Genomic DNA, 21089 nt, shown 5'->3' with positions numbered 1-21089 from the left:
CCTTGTGAAGATGCTGGAGTAAAACAAGTCCTATATCAAGATAACCTGAAAGGCCTCTCAGCAAGGAAGAAGCCACTGCTTCAAAACCGCCATTAAAAAAGCCAGATTACGGTTTGCAACTGCACATGGGGACAAAGATTGTACTTTTTGGAGAAATGTCCTCTGGTCTGATGAAACAAAATTAGAACTGTTTGGCCACAATGACCATTGTTATGTTTGGAGGGAAAAGGGGTTGGCTTGCAAGCCGAAGAACACCAACCAAACCATGAAGCACGGGGGTGGCAGCATCATGTTGTGGGGGTGCTTTGATGCAGGAGGGACTGGTGCACTTCACAAAATAGATGGCATCATGAGGAAGGAAAATTATGTGGATGTATTGAAGAAACATCTCAAGACATCAGTCAAGAAGTTAAAGTTTGGTCGCAAATGGGTCTTCCAAATGGATATTGACCCCAAGCATACTTCCAAAGTTGTAGCAAAATGGCTTAAGGACAACAAAGTCATGGTATTGGAGTGGCCTTTACAAAGCCCTGACCTCAATCCTATAGAAAATGTGTGGGCAGAACTGAAAAAGCGTGTGCAAGCAAGGAGCCATACAAACCTGACTCATTTACACCAGCTCTGTCAGGAGGAATGGGCCAAAATTCACCCAACTTATTGTGGAAAGCTTGTGGAAGGCTACCCAAAACATTTGACCCAAGTTAAACAATTTAAAGGCAATGCTACCAAATACTAATTGAGTATGTAAACTTCTGACCCACTGGGAATGTGATGAAAGAAATAAAAGCTGAAATAAATCATTCTCTCTACTATTATTCTGACATTTAACATTCTTAAAATGACGTGGTGATCCTAACTGATCTAAGACAGGGAATTTTTACTAGGATTAAATATCAAGAATTGTGAAAAACTGAGTTAATGTATTTGGCTAATGTGTATGTAAACTTCGACTTCAACTGTACAGTCGTGGCCAAAAGTTTTGAGAATGACACAAATATGCATTTTCACAAAGTCTGCTGCCTCAGTTTGTATGATGGCAATTTGCATATACTCCAGAATGTTATGAAGAGTGATAAGATGAATTGCAATTAATTGCAAAGTCCCTCTTTGCCATGCAAATGAACTGAATCCCCCAAAAACATTTCCACTGCATTTCAGCCCTGCCACAAAAGGACCAGCTGACATCATGTCAGTGATTCTCTCGTTAACACAGGTGTGAGTGTTGACAAGGACAAGGCTGGAGATCACACTCTGTCATGCTGATTGAGTTTGAATAACAGACTGGAAGCTTCAAAAGAAGGGTGGTGCTTGGAATCATTGTTCTTCCTCTGTCAACCATGGTTACCTGGAAGGAAACACGTGCCGTCATCATTGCTTTGCACAAAAAGGGCTTCACAGGCAAGGATATTGCTGCCAGTAAGATTGCACCTAAATCAACCATTTATCGGATTATCAAGAACTTCAAGGAGAGCGGTTCAATTGTTGTGAAGAAGGCTTCAGGGCGCCCAAGAAAGTCCAGCAAGCGCCAGAACCGTCTCCTAGAGTTGATTCAGCTGCGGGATCGGGGCACCACCAGTACAGAGCTTGCTCAGGAATGGCAGCAGGCAGGTGTGAATGCATCTGCACGCACAGTGAGGCGAAGACTTTTGGAGGATGGCCTTTTGTCAAGAAGGGCAGCAAAGAAGCCACTTTTCTCCAGGAAAAACATCAGGGACAGGCTGGTATTCTGCAAAAGGTACAGGGATTGGACTGCTGAGGACGGGTAAAGTCATTTTCTCTGATGAATCCCCTTTACGATTGTTTGAAGCATCCGGAAAAAAGCTTGTCCGGAGAAGACAAGGTGAGCGCTACCATCAGTCCTGTGTCATGCCAACAGTAAAGCATCCTGAGACCATTCTTGTATGGGCTTGCTTCTCATCCAAGGGAGTGGGCTCACTCACAATTTTGCCTAAGAACACAGCCATGAATAAAGAATGGTACCAACACATCCTCCGAGAGCATCTTCTCCCAACCATTCAGGAACAGTTTGGTGACGAACAATGCCTTTTCTAGCACGATGGAGCTCCTTGCCATAAGGCAAAAGTGACAACTAAGTGGCTCGGGGAACAGAACATCAATATTTTGGGTCCATGGCCAGGAAACTCTCCAGACCTTAATCCCATTGAGAACTTGTGGTCAATCCTCAAGAGGCGGGTGGACAAACAGAAACCCACAAATTCTGACAAACTCCAAGCATTGATTATGCAAGAATGGGCTGCCATCAGTCAGGATGTGGCCCAGAAGTTAATTGACAGCATGCCAGGGCGGATTGCAGAGGTCTTGAAAAAGAAGGGTCAACACTGCCAATATTGACTCTTTGCATCAACTTCATGTAATTGTCAATAAAAGCCTTTGACACTTATGAAATGCTTGTAATTATACTTCAGTATTCCATAGCAACATATGACAAAAAATATCTAAAGACACTGAAGCAGCAAACTTTGAAATGTAATATTTGTGTCATTTTTCTCAAAACTTTTGGCCACGACTGTACATACATACAGTACCTGTCAAAAGTTTGGACACACCTACCTATTCACGGATTTTTCTTTATTTTTACTATTTTCTACATTGTAGAATAATAGTGAAGACATCAAAACTATGAAATAACACATATTTTAGATTTTAGATTCTTCAAAGTAGCCACCTTTTGCCTTGATGACAGCTTTGCACACTCTTGGCATTCTCTCAACCAGCTTCCTCTGGAATGTTTTTCCAACAGTCTTGAAGGAGTTCCCACATATGCTGAGCACTTGTTAGCTGCTTTTCCTTCATATGCTGAGCACTTGTTAGCTGCTTTTCCTTCACTCTGCGGTCCAACTCATCCCAAACCATCTCAATTGGGTTGAGGTCGGGTGATTGTGGAGGCCAGGTCATCTGATGCAGCACTCCATCACTCTCTTTCTTGGTCAAATAGCCCTTACACAGCCTGGAGGTGTGTTTGGTCATTGTCCTGTTGAAAACAAATGATAGTCCCACTAAGCGTAAACCAGATGGGATGGCGTATCGCTGCAGAATGCTGTGGTAGCCATGCAGATTAAAGGTGCCTTGAATTCTAAATAAATCACAGACAGTGTCATGTATTCAGTATACCACCCATACCTTGTGACGACACAACTGATTGTCTCAAATGCATTAAGAAGGAAAACAATTCCACAAATTAACTTTTAACAAGGCACACCTGTTAATTGAAATGCATTCAAGGTGACTACCTCATGAAGCTGGTTAAGAGAATGTCAAGAGTGTGCAAAGTTGTCATCAAGGCAAAGGTTGGCTACTTTGAAGAATCTCAAATATAAAATATGTTTTGATTTAACACTTTTTTGGTTGCCGCATGATTCCATATGTGTTTATTCATAGTTTTGATGTCTTCACTATTATTCTACGATGTAGAAAATAGTAAAAATAAAGAAAAACCCTTGAATGAGTGTGTCCAAACTTTTGACTGGTACTGTACATACATGCATAACATATACAGATAAATACACTGCTCAAAAAAATAAAGGGAACACTTAAACAACACAATGTAACTCCAAGTCAATCACACTTCTGTGAAATCAAACTGTGTACTTAGGAAGCAACACTGATTGACAATAAATTTCACATGCTGTTGTGCAAATGGAATAGACAAAAGGTAGAAATTATAGGCAATTAGCAAGACACCCCCAATAAAGGAGTGGTTCTGCAGGTGGTGACCACAGACCACTTCTCAGTTCCTATGCTTCCTGGCTGATGTTTTGGTCACTTTTGAATGCTGGCGGTGCTTTCACTCTAGTGGTAGCATGAGAGTTTACAACCCACACAAGTGGCTCAGGTAGTGCAGCTCATCCAGGATGGCACATCAATGCGAGCTGTGGCAAGAAGGTTTGCTGTGTCTGTCACCGTAGTGTCCAGAGCATGGAGGCGCTACCAGGAGACAGGCCAGTACATCAGGAGACGTGGAGGAGGCCGTAGGAGGGCAACAACCCAGCAGCAGGACCGCTACCTCCGCCTTTGTGCAAGGAGGATTAGGAGGAAAAATGACCTCCAGCAGGCCACAAATGTGCATGTGTCTGCTCAAACGGTCAGAAACAGACTCCATGAGGGTGGTATGAGGGCCCGACGTCCACAGGTGGGGGTTGTGCTTACAGCCCAACACCGTGCAGGACATTTGGCATTTGCCAGAGAACACCAAGATTGGCAAATTCGCCACTGGCGCCCTGTGCTCTTCACAGATGAAAGCAGGTTCACACGCACATGTGACAGACGTGACAGAGTCTGGAGACGCCGTGGAGAACGTTCTGCTGCCTGCAACATCCTCCAGCATGACCGGTTTGGCGGTGGGTCAGTCATGGTGTGGGGTGGCATTTCTTTGGGGGGCCGAACAGCCCTCCATGTGCTCGCCAGAGGTAGCCTGACTGCCATTAGGTACCGAGATGAGATCCTCAGACCCCTTTGTGAGACCATATGCTGGTGCGGTTGGCCCTGGGTTCTTTCTAATGCAAGACAATGCTAGACCTCATGTGGCTGGAGTGTGTCAGCAGCTCCTGCAAGAGGAAGGCATTGATGCTATGGACTGGCCCGCCCGTTCCCCAGACCTGAATCCAATTGAGCACATCTGGGACAACATGTCTCGCTCCATCCACCAACGCCACGTTGCACCACAGACTGTCCAGGAGTTGGCGGATGCTTTAGTCCAGGTCTGGGAGGAGATCCCTCAGGAGACCATCCGCCACCTCATCAGGAGCATGCCCAGGCGTTGTAGGGAGGTCATACAGGCACGTGGAGGCCACATACACTACTGAGCCTCATTTTGACTTGTTTTAAGGACATTACATCAAAGTTGGATCAGCCTGTAGTGTGGTTTTCCACTTTAATTTTGAGTGTGACTCCAAATCCAGACCTCCATGGGTTGATAAATTTGATTTCCATTGATAATTTTTGTGTGATTTTGTAGTCAGCACATTCAACTATGTAAAGAAAAAAGTATTTAATAAGAATGTTTCATTCATTCAGATCTAGGATGTGTTATTTTAGTGTTCCCTTTATTTTTTTGAGCAGTGTATATACAGAAAAATTCAACAGAAGCTATTTGAACCCAGTCTGGCACAAAGAGAAGATTCATGTGGGAGACAAGCCTATACAGTGGCTTGTGAAAGTATTCACACCCCTTGGCATTTTTCCTATTTTGTTGCCTTACAACCTGGAATTAAATTAGATTTTTGGGGGGTTTGTATCATTTGATTTACACAACATGCCTACCACTTTTAAGATGCAAAATATTTTTTATTGTGAAACAAACAAGAAATAACACCCAAAAAAATCAACTTGAGCATGCATAACTATTCACCCCCCCCCCCCCCCCCCCCCAAGTCAATACTTTATAGAGCCACCTGTTGCACCAATTACAGCCGCAAGCCTCTTGGGGTATGTCTCTATAAGCTTGGTACATCTAGCCAATGGGATTTTTTCCCATTCTTCAAGGAAAAATTGCTTCAGCTCCTTCAAGTTGGATGGGTTCCGCTGATGTACAGAAATATTTAAGTCATACCACATATTCTCAATTGGATTGAGGTCTGGGCTTTGACTAGGCCATTCCAAGACATTTAAATGTTTCCCCTTAAACCACTCGAGTGTTGCTTTAGCAGTATGCTTAGGGTCATTGTCCTGCTGGAAGGTGAATCTCTGTCCCAGTCTCAAATCTCTGGAAGACTGAAACAAGTTTCCCTCAATTTCCCTGTATTTAGCTCCATCCATCATTCCTTCAATTCTGACCCATTTCCCAGTCCCTGCCGAAGGAAAAACATACCCACAGTGAAGCACGGTGGTGGCAGCATCATGCTGTGGGGATGTTTTTCCATCGGCAGGGAGGGTGTTCTCGAGGTGGTTAAAGGTGTTAGGTTTGCGACAGACATGGCATTTTCCTTGATGGCTAAAAAGCAACATTTTAGTCTAATCTGACCAGAGTACCTTCTTCCATATGTTTGGAGAGTCTCCCACATGCCTTTTTGTCAACACCAAATGTGTTTGCTTATTTTTTTCTTTAAGCAATGGCTTTTTTCTGGCCACTCTTCCGTACAGCCCAGCTCTGTGGAGTGTGCGGCTTAAAGTGGTCCTATGGACAGATACTCCAATCTCCGCAGTGGAGCTTTGCATCTCCTTCAGGGTTATCTTTGGTCTCTTTGTTGCCTCTCTGAGTAATGCCCTCCTTGCCTGGTCCATGAGTTTTGGTGGGTGGCCCTCTCTTAGCAGGTTTGTTGTGGTGCCATATTCTTTCCATTTTTTAATAATGGATTTAATTATGCTCCGTGGGATGTTCAAAGTTTCGGATATTTTTTTATAACCCAAGCCTGATCTATACTTCTCCACAACTTTGTCTCTGACCTGTTTGGAGAGCTCCTTGGTCTTCATGGTGCCGCTTGCTTGGTGGTGCCACTTGCTTAGTGTCACATTCGTTATAGTGATGAGACCAAAGCGCAGCGTGATTTGACGACATCTTCTTTAATGAAGAAAGAACACTGAACGAACTATACAAAAACAACAAAACGAACGTGAAGCTATATAATAATAGTGCTGACACAGGCAACTAACCATAGACAGAACTACCCACCAAAAAAGGACCAAGCAGCGTGGGAACCAGGAGCAGTGCAATCTGGACTCATGGACATGGGAGGACATTCTAGACGGTAAGGGATCCTACACATGGGAGGAGATCCTGGCTGGTAGGGATCGCCTCCCATGGGAACAGGTGGAGGCAGCCAGGAGAGCGGAGGCGGCAGGGAAAGGGAACCGGCGTTACGAGGGAACACGGCTGGCAAGGAAGCCCGAGAGGCAGCCCCAAAAACATTTTGGGGGGGGGGGGGGGGGGGGGGGCACATGGGGAGTGTGGCTGAGTCAGGTAGGAGACCTGAGCCAACTCCCCGTGCTTACCATGGCGGGCGTCGTATTGGTCAGGCACCGGTTTATGTGGTGGAGCGTACGGTGTTCCCAGTACGCGCTCTTAGCCCGGTGCGGGCTACATCCCAGCTCCCCGCCTCTGCCAGGCTAGAGTGAGGATCCAGCCAGGGCGGTTGGTGCCAGACCTGCTCTCCAGACAGCCAGTGCGTCTCCTCGGGCCAGGATATCCTGCGTCGGCTCTGCGCACTGTGTCTCCCGTGTGTCTGCACAGCCCAGTGCGTCCTGTGCCTGCGCCCGCAAGTGCTGGGGTAAAATCACCATCCAGCCAGGACGGGTTGTGAGACCTCCAGTGCGCCTCCACGGCCCGGTCTATCCTGTGCCTCCTCCGAGGACCAGGCTGTCTCTCCGTCTCCTCCCTCCAGGTTCGCCCGTCTGTCCTTGTTAGTTGCCTGGATGCACTACGTTGGCTTCACGTGTCGTTTTGATATTTATTGTTTGGTAAATAAATAAGTATGTACGCTCAAAACGCTGCGCCTTGGTCCACTCCTTTAAACGGCCGTGACACTTAGTGGTGATGCAGACTCTGGGGTCTTTCGGGAACAGGTGTATATATACTGAGATCATGGAACACTTAGATTGCACACAGGTGGACTTTATTTAACTAATTATGTGACTTCTAAAGGTAATTGGTTGCACCAGATCTTATTTAGGGGCTTCATAGCAAAGGGGTGAATACATATGCACGCACCACTTTGCTGTTTTAGTTTTTTAAATTTTTTCTTCTTCAAATTTTTCAAAACAAGTCTTTTTTTTTATTTTAGTTCACCAATTTGTACTATTTGTGTATGTCCATTACATGAAATCCAAATAAAAATACATTTTAATTACAGGTTGTAATGCAGCAAAATAGGAAAAACGCCAAGGGGATGAATACTTTTGCAAGGCACTGTACACAATCTATTTACACACATACCATTTACCACATAGAAGCTAAATATGTTTATCATTGAATTATACTGTAGGTAGCCCTTTTTCTTTTATTCCAGGCTTAATCTAAATATTCAGCAAACGGAAATACACAATGGACAAAAACATTTCAGTTTCTAAATAAAGCTTGATTTGATTTGATATCTGGCAGGATAGATGGGAAAATATTGATCAAATGTCATCACTAACTTACTGTATTTTTCTTACTCTCTCTTTCGCTCTCTCTCCTTTATTTCTCTCAGAGCATGCGTGGGTGTGTGTGTGAGTGTGTGTATGTGTGTGATGACAGAATGCTGTGGCCTCTTAGCATCTGATATATCGGCAGCATATTTCATAGCAGATATTAATCAGAGTAAACAAAGCCAAGCTAAAACACATCACATAAATTACTGTGACATATCAACCTGTCTCATACTGGGCTATCACGGTATTAAAAGTGGTGTGTGTGTTTGTATATGCGCGTGTGTGAGGGTGTGTGCGTGTGCGTGCATGTGCGTGCGTATGTGTATTAAAAGTGATGTTGCCTCAGCAAATTGTATTTTTTTCATCCTCTACAAAGCGCTGGGTCAAGCAAAGAAGGTTTCAAAGTTAAAAGGGCCTTGAACTGATTACTAAATGTTTTTAAGGTGTGTGTGTAGGGGGGGGAGGGGGGGGTTGAAGACAATGACTGCTTTCATTAGGTGGACAGGGGAGTACCCTGTCCAATGTTCTCTCTCCTTCCATCTCATCTTCCCTCCCACCCTCTCTCCCTCCATCTCTCTTGTTGATACACACCCCACTGAGACACTGAAGTTTTAATTTACCTGTCAGGCTCCAGTGCATCCCTATCTAACACACACACACACACACACACACACACACACACAGTAAGGCTGGTGTCTTTCTATGCTTTATATAGACATATCTAGTGTTCCTTTGTCTGGTGACAGGTGTTAAATCTAGATCCATCTGCTGCTGTTGGTATTGGTGTATAGACTATAGAGGTTTTTGAGGCAGAGTTTGGCACAGTGTTGATATATCTGTTGTTTGGTGTTGATGTACATGTATCTGTCTGTCGTTTAAATTGATCCCGGAGATTTCTCAGAACAGCGAGCTCACATTTTCTGGCAGCAGATAACCCACCTTCCTTAAAGCTTCTGGGCAGGCACTTTTTGGCAGTCGATATCCTCCCTCTCCTTTCCACCTCTACATGAAAGCCAGTGTCTTGGCGGGAGATCGATGTGTATCAGATCAGCTGAAGAAGACAGATAATGAACACTTTTATCTTTAAAGGTCCAATGCAGCTGTTTAAATCTTAATATCAAATCAATTCTGGGTAACAATTAAGTACGTTGCTGTGATTGTTTTTAAATTAAAATGCTCAGAAAGAAACAAATTGCTCTTTAGCAAAGAGGAATTTCTCAAGCAAGAATTTCACTAGCTGTCTGGGAGTGGTCTGAGGGGCCTAATTGGATGAGCCTAATGGGAGGGATATGTAGCCTAAAAATGAGCTGTTATTGGCAGGCAGAGCGGTTTGAAACTCTCTTTGTTATTGGTCTATTAACTTATAACCTGCCTGGTGATGTCGCAAGATCAAAATGTGTGTGTGTGTGTATCCTCCCTGTCTTTGTCACACTCTCTGTGCTAATCACCACACCATCTACCTACATCACCATGGGCATGGCGGGGCATAGGCCCTACTCCCACTACGAGAGATGAAGGAGAGTCTGAGGAGATTTCTACTTTTCAATTCACATTACATCCTTGCCTTACTTTTCATTGTGGCTGGCAACACGACATTCTTGGTCCACTGCTCAAATTGACCATACATATCACAGTAGCCACTAGCTAGTCAGTAAGCACAAACTATGTGTTACAAATTATCTATAACGTATGTCATGCTTTATAAAGGGTTCATAAATGTGGCATAACTGTGTGACATATAACCATCCACCATGTCAAATATGACATAAACCTGTTCTTTATAAAGGGTGGCATAAGCACCCCTTAATAAAGGCCTTATAAATCATATTAAGTTGAGGCTTCACAAATAATTTATAACCTTGGTAGAGCATTGCAATGCCAGGATATTGGGTTTGATTCCCGGGACCACCCTTACGTAAAAATCTATTCACGCATGACTGTGGAAGTCTGCTAAATTGTATATATTATATTTCACTAAAACATTTCTAGGATGGCCCAACCTCTTTCCCTCTTGGGTGCATAGTCAATATTGGACCTGACCTCAACTTCCCCTAAAATGGTGTGTTGCAGGATGACACACACTCTAAAGTGCAGTCATGCACAGAAAAAAACGTTGGGACTTTCAATTACAATGTTTTGCCTACTTCTGTTTTCTTTCCAAATTCCGTTTCCAGGTTTTTGGATTTCCCCCATTTTTTTCTGGTTTACCCATTTTTTTGTACACTTTTTGAGTAGAAAAACAACAATTAGATTTTATGTGTTCACAACAATTCTTACACGACATCAGGGGATGGCTTTTGAGGTCTGGGAAAAATCTAAGACACTTAAAAAATAAATTTAAAAAAAAGTGTAGTTGCCATTAATTCAGTGAGCATGCCCTGCATTGTTGTTTGGTTAGCGAGTTTTCTGTAATGCAGTAAGAGCATATGATATGATTTGGGCGCCAATGGAATGTGTGAAGTAAAAGGCCAGCAACACTCCGTATTATTCAGAGCCCATGAAATGACACCATACAGTGCATTCGGAAAGTATTCAGACCCCTTGACTTTTTCCACATTTTGTTACGTTCTAAAATTGATTAAATTAATTGTTTTCCTCATCAATCTACACACAATACCCCATTATGACAAAGCGAAAGTTTTTTTACAAGTTTTTTTTTGTACCTTATTTACATAAGTATTCAGACCCTTTGCTATGAGACTCGAAATTAAGCTCAGGTGCATCCTGTTTCCATTAATCATCCTTGAGAAATTTCTACAACTTGACTGGAGTCCACCTGAGGTAAATTCAATTGATTGGAAATTATTTGGTAAGGCATACACCTGTCGATAGAAGGTCCCACAGTTGACAGTGCATGTCAGAGCAAAAACCAAGCAATGAGGTGGAAGGAATTGTCCGTAGAGCTCAGAAACAGGATTTCACACTGCATGAGGCAAATGGTGGTCACACCAGGTACTGAGTGGCCTCTACCTTTTTTTAAGGTATCTGTGACAAATAGATGCACATCTGTATTCCCAGTCATGTAAAATCCATAGATTATGGCCTAATGAATTGATTTAAATGGACTGATTTCCTCATATGAACTGTCACTCAGTAAAATCATTGAAGTTGTTGCATGTTACATTTATTTTTGTTCAGTGTATATTGTATTATACAATTATTTGTATAATTATTATTTGGAAATGGGACCTAGGTCTCAATATGTCTTCCCTGTTAAAATAAAGGTTAAATAGAAATAAAAAAGGTTCTATTTTTGAATGTTATGGCAGCCTATTGTAGCATGACTACTTTTGGTCTATCCCATTACCCTTTGCGAGATACGAGGCGGAATCGACACACTATCTGATGCAAGACAATGATGGAAGTAATTATATAAAGCAAATTGCGACTGAAAATGTTGATCATTCCCAGGGGAGTTGCATCTTGCCTGGACATCAGTGGCTCAGTGCAGTGAAGCAAAAACAAAAAAAATCACTGTCAAGATTTAAAGCTACGGTGACAATTTCAGAATGTAACAGGCTGTTACTACAGTTTCAGGTAAAAACTCAATAAAGCAAGTCTCAAAAATAAGGAAAATGTCTGTACGTTTCAGCTGTTTCAAAAACATTACTCTGCTATTCTTTTTAAATGTACTGAAAGAGTGTTGGCTCTCAGACAATTCTGTTTACACTATCCTGCTTAGCAACTGTCGAGAGAGTGTCGTGCTCTACCTCCGGAGATAGCGGTGGAGAAGTGACAAGTTCGCAAGTTTAAATTGAGTGTACAAAACATTAGGAACACCTGCTCTTTCCCTGACATAGACTGACCAGGTGAATCCAGGTGAAAGCTATGATCCCTTATTGATGTCACTTCAATCAGTGTATATGAAGGGGAGGAGACAGGTTAAAGAAAGATTTTTAAGCCTTGAGACTGTTAAGACATGTATTGTGTATGTGTGCCATTCAGAGGGTGAATGGGCATCACAAAAGATTTAAGTGCCTTTGAACGGGGAATTGTATTAGGTGCCAGGTGCACCGGTTTGAGTTTGTGAAGGACTGCAACGCTGCTGGGTTTTTCACACACACCAGTTTCTCATGTTTAGAATGGTCCACCACCCAAAGGACATCCAGCCAACTTGACACAACTGTGGGAAGCATGGGGGTCAACATCTCTTGAACGCTTTCAACACCTTGTAGAATCCATGCCCCGATGAATTGAGGCTGTTCTGAGGGCAGAAGGGGGTGCAACTCAATATTAGGAAGGTGTTCCTAATGTTTTGTACACTCAGTGTATTTTTATTTAACTAGGCAAGTCAGTTAAGAACAAATTCTTACTTTCAATGACGGCCCAGGAACAATGGGTTAACTGCCTTGTTCAGGGGCAGAACGACAGATTTTTACCTTGTCAGCTCAGGGATTTGATCTTGCAACCTTTCGGTTACTAGTCCAATGCCCTAACCACTAGGCCACCCTGCCGCCCCCTAACCACTAGGCCACCCTGCCGCCCCCTAACCACTAGGCTACCCTGCCGTGTGTGTGTAGCGGAGGATATTTTTGCGAGAAGGTAAGTGTGAAGAACCTCATAGCGTAGAGTAGGCAGGGACATAACGCACTGCAGCTACCAAGAGGTCATTGGACGTCAGCTAGGCCCCTGGCGTGACACACACGCACACACACACAGTTCTTAATTAAAGGTTGTGTTTATTTTCTCTCACCGCAGTAGCTGTCCTCTGATTTGTCTTTTAGGGGTGTTTGTGTGAGTGTGTGTGTGTGTTCTTGTGTGATAATGTGTAATAATGTGTGTGTGATGTCTCCTACCTCGGAGCTTATTGACATCTAGCATTTCAAGAGCAATTAGAACAATTTTCCGCTTGAATTATGGTTTACACGACAGCGTTATGGGTCAGTGTTACACAGAGTTTAATAGGAACCTCAAAGCAGAGAAAGGCATTCTTTGACTGGGCTAGCTTTGTTGAATAAGACAAATACATGCCATGATGTAAACGCCCTATAGTCTCAATACAAAACAATATAGTACACTTCTTTTTGGCATAGTAGTTCTGTTTTTAATTAGTCAGCTGTCATCCATTGACGTTAATCAGATGTTTGCGTGAGAGGTTGAGTTACACAAACAGATTGAGTTATTGTTCAGCCCTGAGTGTCCCTCCTCTATGGTTACTTTTGGTTGTGTATCTATTTCCTCTGTTTCTGTCCTGTAGGATTTTCTATGTGTCTCATGACTCCCAGGACCTGAAGATCTTCAGCTACATCGCCAGAGACGGACAGAGTAACATCTTCCGTTGTAACGTCTTCAAGTCCAAGAAGAAGGTGAGAAACCTAAACACACTTTCTCTTTTGCTCTCTCTCGCCTCTCTTGCAGGGTAAGGTTATCCACAGTCCCATTGACATTACTAAGCAAAGTCCAGTAATGTGTGCTAAATGTAGCAAAGGAATTCACACATTTACACTCACTCTATCTTACCCTCTCACACACACACACACGCTCTCACACACTTTCACTCGTTGCCCCCCCTATCAACTATGCCAAGCATGTGCACACACACACACACACACACACACACACACACTCACAGCCTTTACACTGATATTCACAGTGATGAAGTGTTATAGGCCCATGGCTGTACTGTATTCTACCTCAACAAGACCTGCTCGTATTAGAGACAGAGAGAATAGGGAGTTCTTTTGGTTTCAAGTTATTTGTCTCTTGACGCACGGATCCCTTTAGCGGGATCATTTTCGTAAACAACCGCTGAATTGCAGAGCGCCAAATTACATTTTTTTTTTTTTTTATAAAATATTTTCATGAAATCACAAGTGAAATATACCAAAACACAGCTTAGCTTGTTGTTAATCCACCTATCGTGTCAGATTTTGAAAATATGCTTTACAGCGAAAGCAATCCAAGCGTTTGTGAGTTTATCGACAAAACATTAAGAACACTTAGCAGCCATGTAGATTGGTCACGAAAGCCAGAAAAGCAATAAAATGAATCGCTTACCTTTGATGATCTTCGTATGTTTGCACTCACGAGACTCCCAGTTACACAATAAATGTTCCTTTTGTTCGATAAAGATTTTTTTTATATCAAAATACCTCCATTTGTTTGGCACGTTATGTTCAGTATTCCACAGCCTTAGGCAAGTCATCAAGGCTTGACGAAAATTCCATATAGTATCCGTAAAGGTCGTAGAAACATGTCAAACGTTTTTAATAATCAATCCTCAGGTTGTTTTTAACATCAATAATCAATAATATTTCAACCGGACTGTATACTATTCAATACTGGAGAGAAAGAAAATGTCGAGCAACCTGTGTCGCGCGCAGGAACTAATGGAGGGACATCTGTCTATCCACTGACGTGTTTTGATAAATCTCGCTCATTTTTCAAAAGTAAAGCTTGAAACTATGTCTAAAGACTGGTCACACCCTGAGGAAGCCACAGGAAAATGAATCTGGTTGATATCCCTTTAAATGGAGGATAGGCAAGCAATGGAACAGGGATTTTTCAAAATAGAAGTCACTTCCGGGTTGGATTTTCTCAGGTTTTCACCTGCAAAATCAGTTCTGTTATACTCACAGACAATATTTTGACAGTTTTGGAAACTTTAGAGTGTTTTCTATCCTACTCTGTCAATTATAGGCATATTCTAGCATCTGGACCTGAGAAATAGGCAGCTTACAATGGGAACGTTATTTTTCCAAACATAAAAATTCTGCCCCCTAGCTTCAAGAGGTTTTAAAGGAATTCACAGATCAACAGTGAAAAAGGCCAGACACCACAAGTCAAACAGCATGGTAGAACATTGAGATTGTGAACCTGTAAATCCTTAGAGAATTTCCATTACCATTGCACACAGACACACCTCTCCACGTTTGGTCCAGTTAGCCCATTAAGATATCTCTCTCTCTCTCTATCCGTATCAGTGATGCCAACTTAGCAATTTTGTTGCTAGATTTAGCAACTTTTCGGACAACCCTGGCAACTTCGTATTTCAATCAGCACCTAGCAACAAATTTAGACACTTTTAAAAATGTATTTGGAACATTTAGCAACTTTTGAAAAGTGACTCAAACGCTAAAATGCACACATTTTCCCTCTAAATGACACAACAACCAAAAAAATCTCTGTCACACACTTAGTCACAACACACGTGCCTGGCTGCAAAAGTGCATTGTGAGTGACGTCAGCAGCAGGCGCTCAGCTTGTGCACAGGCAGTAGCAGGCCAGCAGCAATTTCAGCAAATTGCAAATCATTGTTGGCTAACTGCAGCAGCAGTAGTATGCGTTCGACGAGACAACCCCAATGAATATAGTTGGTCACGAATGTTTGATCTTGAACAGAACTTACAACATCAATTAGCATGTCTCAATCAAAATTGTACACAAAAGAGTGGGAGTCTATACCTGAATTTAAATTGTGGCTGAAGCCAGTAATTGGGGCTGATTGTCGGGCACTGTGCGTACTTCAAATCAGATATGCTTGCAAAAATGTATGACATCAAAAAACATTGTGCTACAGCAAAGCATATAAATAAATCAAAACCGTACAACCCACAACGCAGTCTACATTACCACAGTTGGTTAAGAAAGTGGATAACTGCAAAAGCGCAGAAGCTACTATGGCAATGGCCATTGCGGAGCATTGTTCGCTGCTAGCATGCAACCATTTAGGTATGGCTTGCAAAGCTGCCTTTTCAGATTTTGTGGCAGCAACAAACTTCCAAATGCACCGCACCAAGTGCACAGAAATGATTAGGGGAATACTGGCTCCTTATTTTCTCAAAAGTGTAACATCAGATGTGGGGGATGAGAAGTTCAGTCTCCTTTTGGATGAGTCCATTGATGTCAGTGTCACAAAATACCTGGGTGTGGTGATTCAGTATTTCAGTGCTAAAAAAATAACCGCTGTGTCCATATTTCTCGGGCTGGTTGAATTGGAGCGGGGCAATGCCAGATCAATAGCAAAGGCGGTAGTTGAGTTTCTTGAGAAGTGTAACCTTAAAAAAGAGAATCTTCAGGGTATTGGCACTGATAATGCGTCCGTGATGACTGGGGTGCACAACGGGGTGCACAAGATTTTAAAGGAAGAATGTGCATTGCCCAATTTGGTACTCATCCGCTGTGTGTGCCATTTTTTACAATTGGCTGTCAGTGCAGCATCCAAAGAAACCATCCCTAGGAGCGTTGAGTACTTAATCAGGAAAACCTACAACTGGTTTTTGATTTCCCCAGAACGGCACGAGGCGTACAAAGCATTGTATGCCACCATTAATTGTGGCCAGAAACTCCTGCGGATCAGCAAAGTGTGTGCCACACGTTGGCTATCAATTGAACCTGCGGTAACTCCTATATTGAGCCAGTGGGAAGAACTGAAGCTCCACTTTGAGTTGACCAAGGCCAGTGAGCATTGATACATGGCGGATGTGCTCCACGCATGTACATGGACAAGACCGACTATGTCTACCTGACATTCTTGAAATCAACCCTGTCTGACGTACAAGTTGCAGTGAAGTCATTTGAGGGAGAGCAAACAGATCCTGTCAAACTTTTTGACAATCTGGTACACCTCTTAACATCAATTTGCAGCAGAGTAGTCAACCCTATGGCAAAAATGTATGTCCTGAAGGATGCCATTGATGGACATCTCAGTCCATCACCATACCTTGGGTACCTTTTCGAGAGCACGGTGTACCAACTCAGTCTTGCGCCAGAGGATGAAAAGGTCATTCGGAGACAGTGCATCAACTACATTGTTGCTTTAAGCAAGGAGCTGCAAGCAAGGCTCCTAGACAACCTAGAAGTCTTGCGAAACATGGCCTTGTTCAGGGTTAAGGAAACGCTAAAGCACAATAAAGGCACCACTGAAATTATTAAAGTAGCTGAGCTACTGGGGTACCAGCCCTAAACAATTGATACAATTGTTTCCCAATGGAGAAACATCCATCTGTTTAGGTGGGACTCAACTGAAAATACAGTCGAGTTTTGGAGTGAAGTGTGTGACTACACGGACTCTTCCAGGTCAAATCCATTTGAAGAACTGTGCAAAGCTGCACTTGCTGCCCTCTCCTTGCCACACTCAAATGCGGAGGTTGAACGGCTGTTCAGCCAAATGAGTGTGGTCAAGTCAAAGTTAAGAAATAGAATGTCACTGCACACTCTCAACTCCATACTCCTGGTTCAGTATGGACTGAAGCTGGCTGGTGAAACCTGTTACCAGCATAAACGACCAAGTGAAGTTCTGCAGCAGTTTGGCACCACAGCAGCATACAGCTTTAAGGCCGCTCCATCCTCTTCTGCTGGTTCCAGCTCCATGACAATGCAGTTGGACAGTGAAGATGAAGAGGATTTCCTTGCCAATCTATGATTCATCATATTTACAGTACGTATGCAAGGAGTGGACTTTCTGGAACTGGCGGAGACACACAGCTGATGGTGACAGTGTGCACTGCAGTGTCAATGAGAACGGTGGCAATATCTGGAGGAAACCATTGAGCAGCTAGCCAGCCAAGCAGCACAACAACCTGGAGAGAGATGCTTAGTGCACACATCATTATTTGGGTTAAGTTGCTTGTTCAATAAGATAGCATATATACCTTGTTATTAGCTTGTACCTATAATTGTTGATCAGTTAGGTAGCATGTTAACTAACTACCAATACACTGCTTCAAACTATAATTGTTCAGAATGTGTAGGTTTACTAGTTAAAAAGAAAATTTAAAAAATGTAATTGTTCAATAATGTGTAATGTGTAAATGTTCAATAATTCAATGTGTTGTGTTTAAAAAAAATTAAAATATCTAATCATATAAAATGTGTTGTGTTTATCTTACTTTTACAAATAAAAATATGTGATAAAAAACAAACAAATCTAAACTAACAAATGTCAAATCATATTTTTCACCGAGATGGCCAGTCAATTTGAGAAACGTTATTGTGTATTCTATGTAATGACGCAGTTTTACGTTATTAGGTATTGACGTCATCACGCAATGACATCACAATGTAATTTAGCTACTTTTAGCAACAAATCGACCTGCCCCTAGCAACTTCCCCTGAAAATTAGTTGGCAACACTGATCCCTATCCCTTTTTCTGTTATTGTCTCTCTCTCTATTCCTCCCTCTCCCTCCATTCTCCCGGACCCTCTAAAGTTGGATATTTTGGTGCCGCTAGGGCAGTTCAGACAGCTGGTTGATTACTTATTTTATTGAGGAATGTTTGTTTTTCATGATCGTGTTTTGTAAGTTACTTTTCATAAATGCTTTATTGCATTGGAATTGTAAATATTTTGAATTTGTATGATTGTGTGCAGGGCTCCCTTGTAAAAGAGGCCTTGGTCTCAATGGGATTTCTCTTTTTAAATACATTTTAATAAATACAAATAAATTCCTCCCTCCTCTCAAGCTGTCCTCCTGTGGACAGTTTAAGGCAGAGTAATTAATGAGGCTATCTCCATCACAGACAGTTAAACGAGGGGGAGACCTGCAGGGAGAACCCGTTAGAGACCAGAGGCCTGGACTAATGGGAGACTGACTTGTGTGTGTCCTTCCTATCCATTGCCAGTTGCCACTCTACCAGTCTCAGATACAGGGCCCTGGCATGGGCCAAGTGGCATAGCTTTGGGCATCCATCACCCAGGAGACTGAGCCAGCAGGTGGCTAACATTATTTGACCATGCAAATACTCACCAATCTGGCTACATTTTCCAAATTAATGAATCTGATAATTCATCTTCAAAGACATCCTCTTAGTCATTCCCCTTGCCATTGTTCAGAGCAGTCACAGTTGCACCCCAGCCCTGTCTGTTTTAATGACTGTCTGAGAAACTGTTGAGCCATAATGGCTGGTAATATGCAGGCTGAATTGGAGGGAAACACCTTGACTCAGAACAAAGGCTTGGCAGTTAGAGAGACCGAGAGAGTCATTATGACACACTAACATTAGGGGGCTGTTCTATTGCTGGTCCTTTATCTGGGTTTACAACTCTAACGATGCTAACGATGGTAGTACTGCTGGTACTTAATCTGGGTTAATGGCTAACAAGGCAAATGGTGCTAACAATGTTAGTGCTGCTAGTCCTTAATCTGGGCTACACTCTTCCAAAAAATAAAATCCTTATAGAACCAAAAAGGGTTCCATGTAGAACACTGAATGTTGCCATTTTTTATGGATACTATTAATAAATAGTAACATATTTAGCTAAGAATATAATTTCATAAACAATTCAATAATGGACTAATAATACCAGCATAGTTTTTAGAATGTATTGTCATTATATGCAAGCATAGTTTGGAAATATGCACTGGTGGCCAGCAGAGAGACCTCAGAGATCTCTTTGTTTGAAAGATGGCCCATGTCAACTCTGGCTGACTTCAATACAATACATATTTGTCCATTAGTTATAGAGAACAACAAAAATGTGTCTTCTGCTTCGTTCTCAACCCCCCCAAACAGCACACCTCACACATACAGTTGAGTCTGGCACAGGTTCAAGCTACAGCGCAGCGCCCCTGGATGGAGAGCATGTTGTGGGGTTAAGGACCTTGCTCAAGGGCCCAACGGTAAGGGAATGTTTTGAGGATATGAACCCAGCAGCCCTCCAGTTGTGAGATCAATTCCGCCCATTTCTTTCCAGCGCCTGGCCCAGAATTCGAACCGCCCACAAGTCCAACTCCCTAGCGGCTGGGCAGTACACTATGGGTTGTTGCCTGACTGGTTCCAGAGAAGAAGGAGAAAAAAACAGTTAATCTGCCAAAATGAAGACATCATTTATTATAAATATTTTATGCATACCTCCTCTCAGTCAGTAAGTTTTCTAATGGCCTCATGAAACACAGTCCCTTCAATTGACTCTATACTGAAATAAAAGTATCAATTAGCTAATTGCCAATGTCAGGCTGGGTCTATAGCTCTATTTGGAATATTCCATAATAACAAATAATTTGTATTAGCTGGCTCGCTTGAAAGGGTGACTTAAAGTAGCTAGCTCACAAACATGTTCAAATTCTGCTAATATTTCAACTTTATTTGTCTAGCCTATAGTTTATCATATGACTTTGGCTTCATATATTTTAATAAAATAATCAACTTTGCTAACCTTCATACGTTGAAAAAGAACGTGCTTATTGGTAGGCTACTTGCAAGTTGGTTCAACCACCGTCCTCTTGTGTTGTCATCAGGTTTGGGCGGTATCCAAATTGTCATACTTTCATACCGGCCTTGTGCCATTCCGGGATATTCTGTAATACCGGTACTGGCACTGTTTTCAAACCCCACTGATACTCTGTAATCCAAAGGTTAGTAATGCTAACAAGTACATGTAAAATCCCATAGAGAATGCTAACTAAATGTTAAGCACATTGCAAACATTTTGTACAGTTTCTTATCTAATCGATACAAGTATAGAAGTAACTCAAAAATGCTACTCACAGTTTGCTGCTTGTACAAAACAAATATTAGGCAGCAAGGCTCTTAATCCAGAACGTGATTCTCTGCTGTTGCCAAGTGAATACTTGATTTTGGAAGAAGCTAACCACTTAGCGAGATCGCTAAAAGTAAGAGGAAATAATGTGTTTAGTAAAAGCATTCACTCTTAGGGTGGGTTCTATATAGAACCTTTTGGTCAATTCAAAATGTAACTGACATTCCAGCATGACAACTAGGCTTGGGTGGTATACCGAATATACCGTATACAGGGGTATTTAGAAAAAGACACATATCGTCAATATTGTTGAAACTATTTCTTTGAAGTTTGTTTTATAAATTTGAATATTTGTAGCTACTTTTTAAGTAAAGACCTACAGTCAACTTGTGTAATACATTAGGAGATAAAGAACATTACGTTCTTAATTTCACATATCACATTATTATGAAACAGAAATACCTTATTTACATAAGTATTCAGACTCAGTGCATGTCAGATCAAAATCCAAGCCATGAGGTCGAAGGAATTGTCCGTAGAGCTCTGCGATAGGATTGTGTCGAGGCACAGATCTGGGGAAGGGT

The 21089-nt window shown here is 42.3% G+C and overlaps 1 protein-coding gene across 1 annotated transcript in view; it reads left to right on the top strand.

Moving 5' to 3' along the window:
- The window catches only part of LOC120054941 (carboxyl-terminal PDZ ligand of neuronal nitric oxide synthase protein-like), a 201103-nt gene that overhangs the window by 106356 nt on the left and 73658 nt on the right, over positions 1 to 21089 (top strand). The window contains exon 5 of the mRNA XM_039002707.1: positions 13283 to 13391. Coding sequence (XP_038858635.1) covers positions 13283 to 13391 — 109 coding nt within the window. The remainder of the gene's footprint in view (positions 1 to 13282; positions 13392 to 21089) is intronic.

This window comes from Salvelinus namaycush, chromosome 10, assembly GCF_016432855.1.
Source record: "Salvelinus namaycush isolate Seneca chromosome 10, SaNama_1.0, whole genome shotgun sequence".
Taxonomy (NCBI): domain Eukaryota; kingdom Metazoa; phylum Chordata; class Actinopteri; order Salmoniformes; family Salmonidae; genus Salvelinus; species Salvelinus namaycush.
Note: the sequence above shows the minus strand (reverse complement) of the source record. Positions and strands in the feature narration are given on the sequence as shown.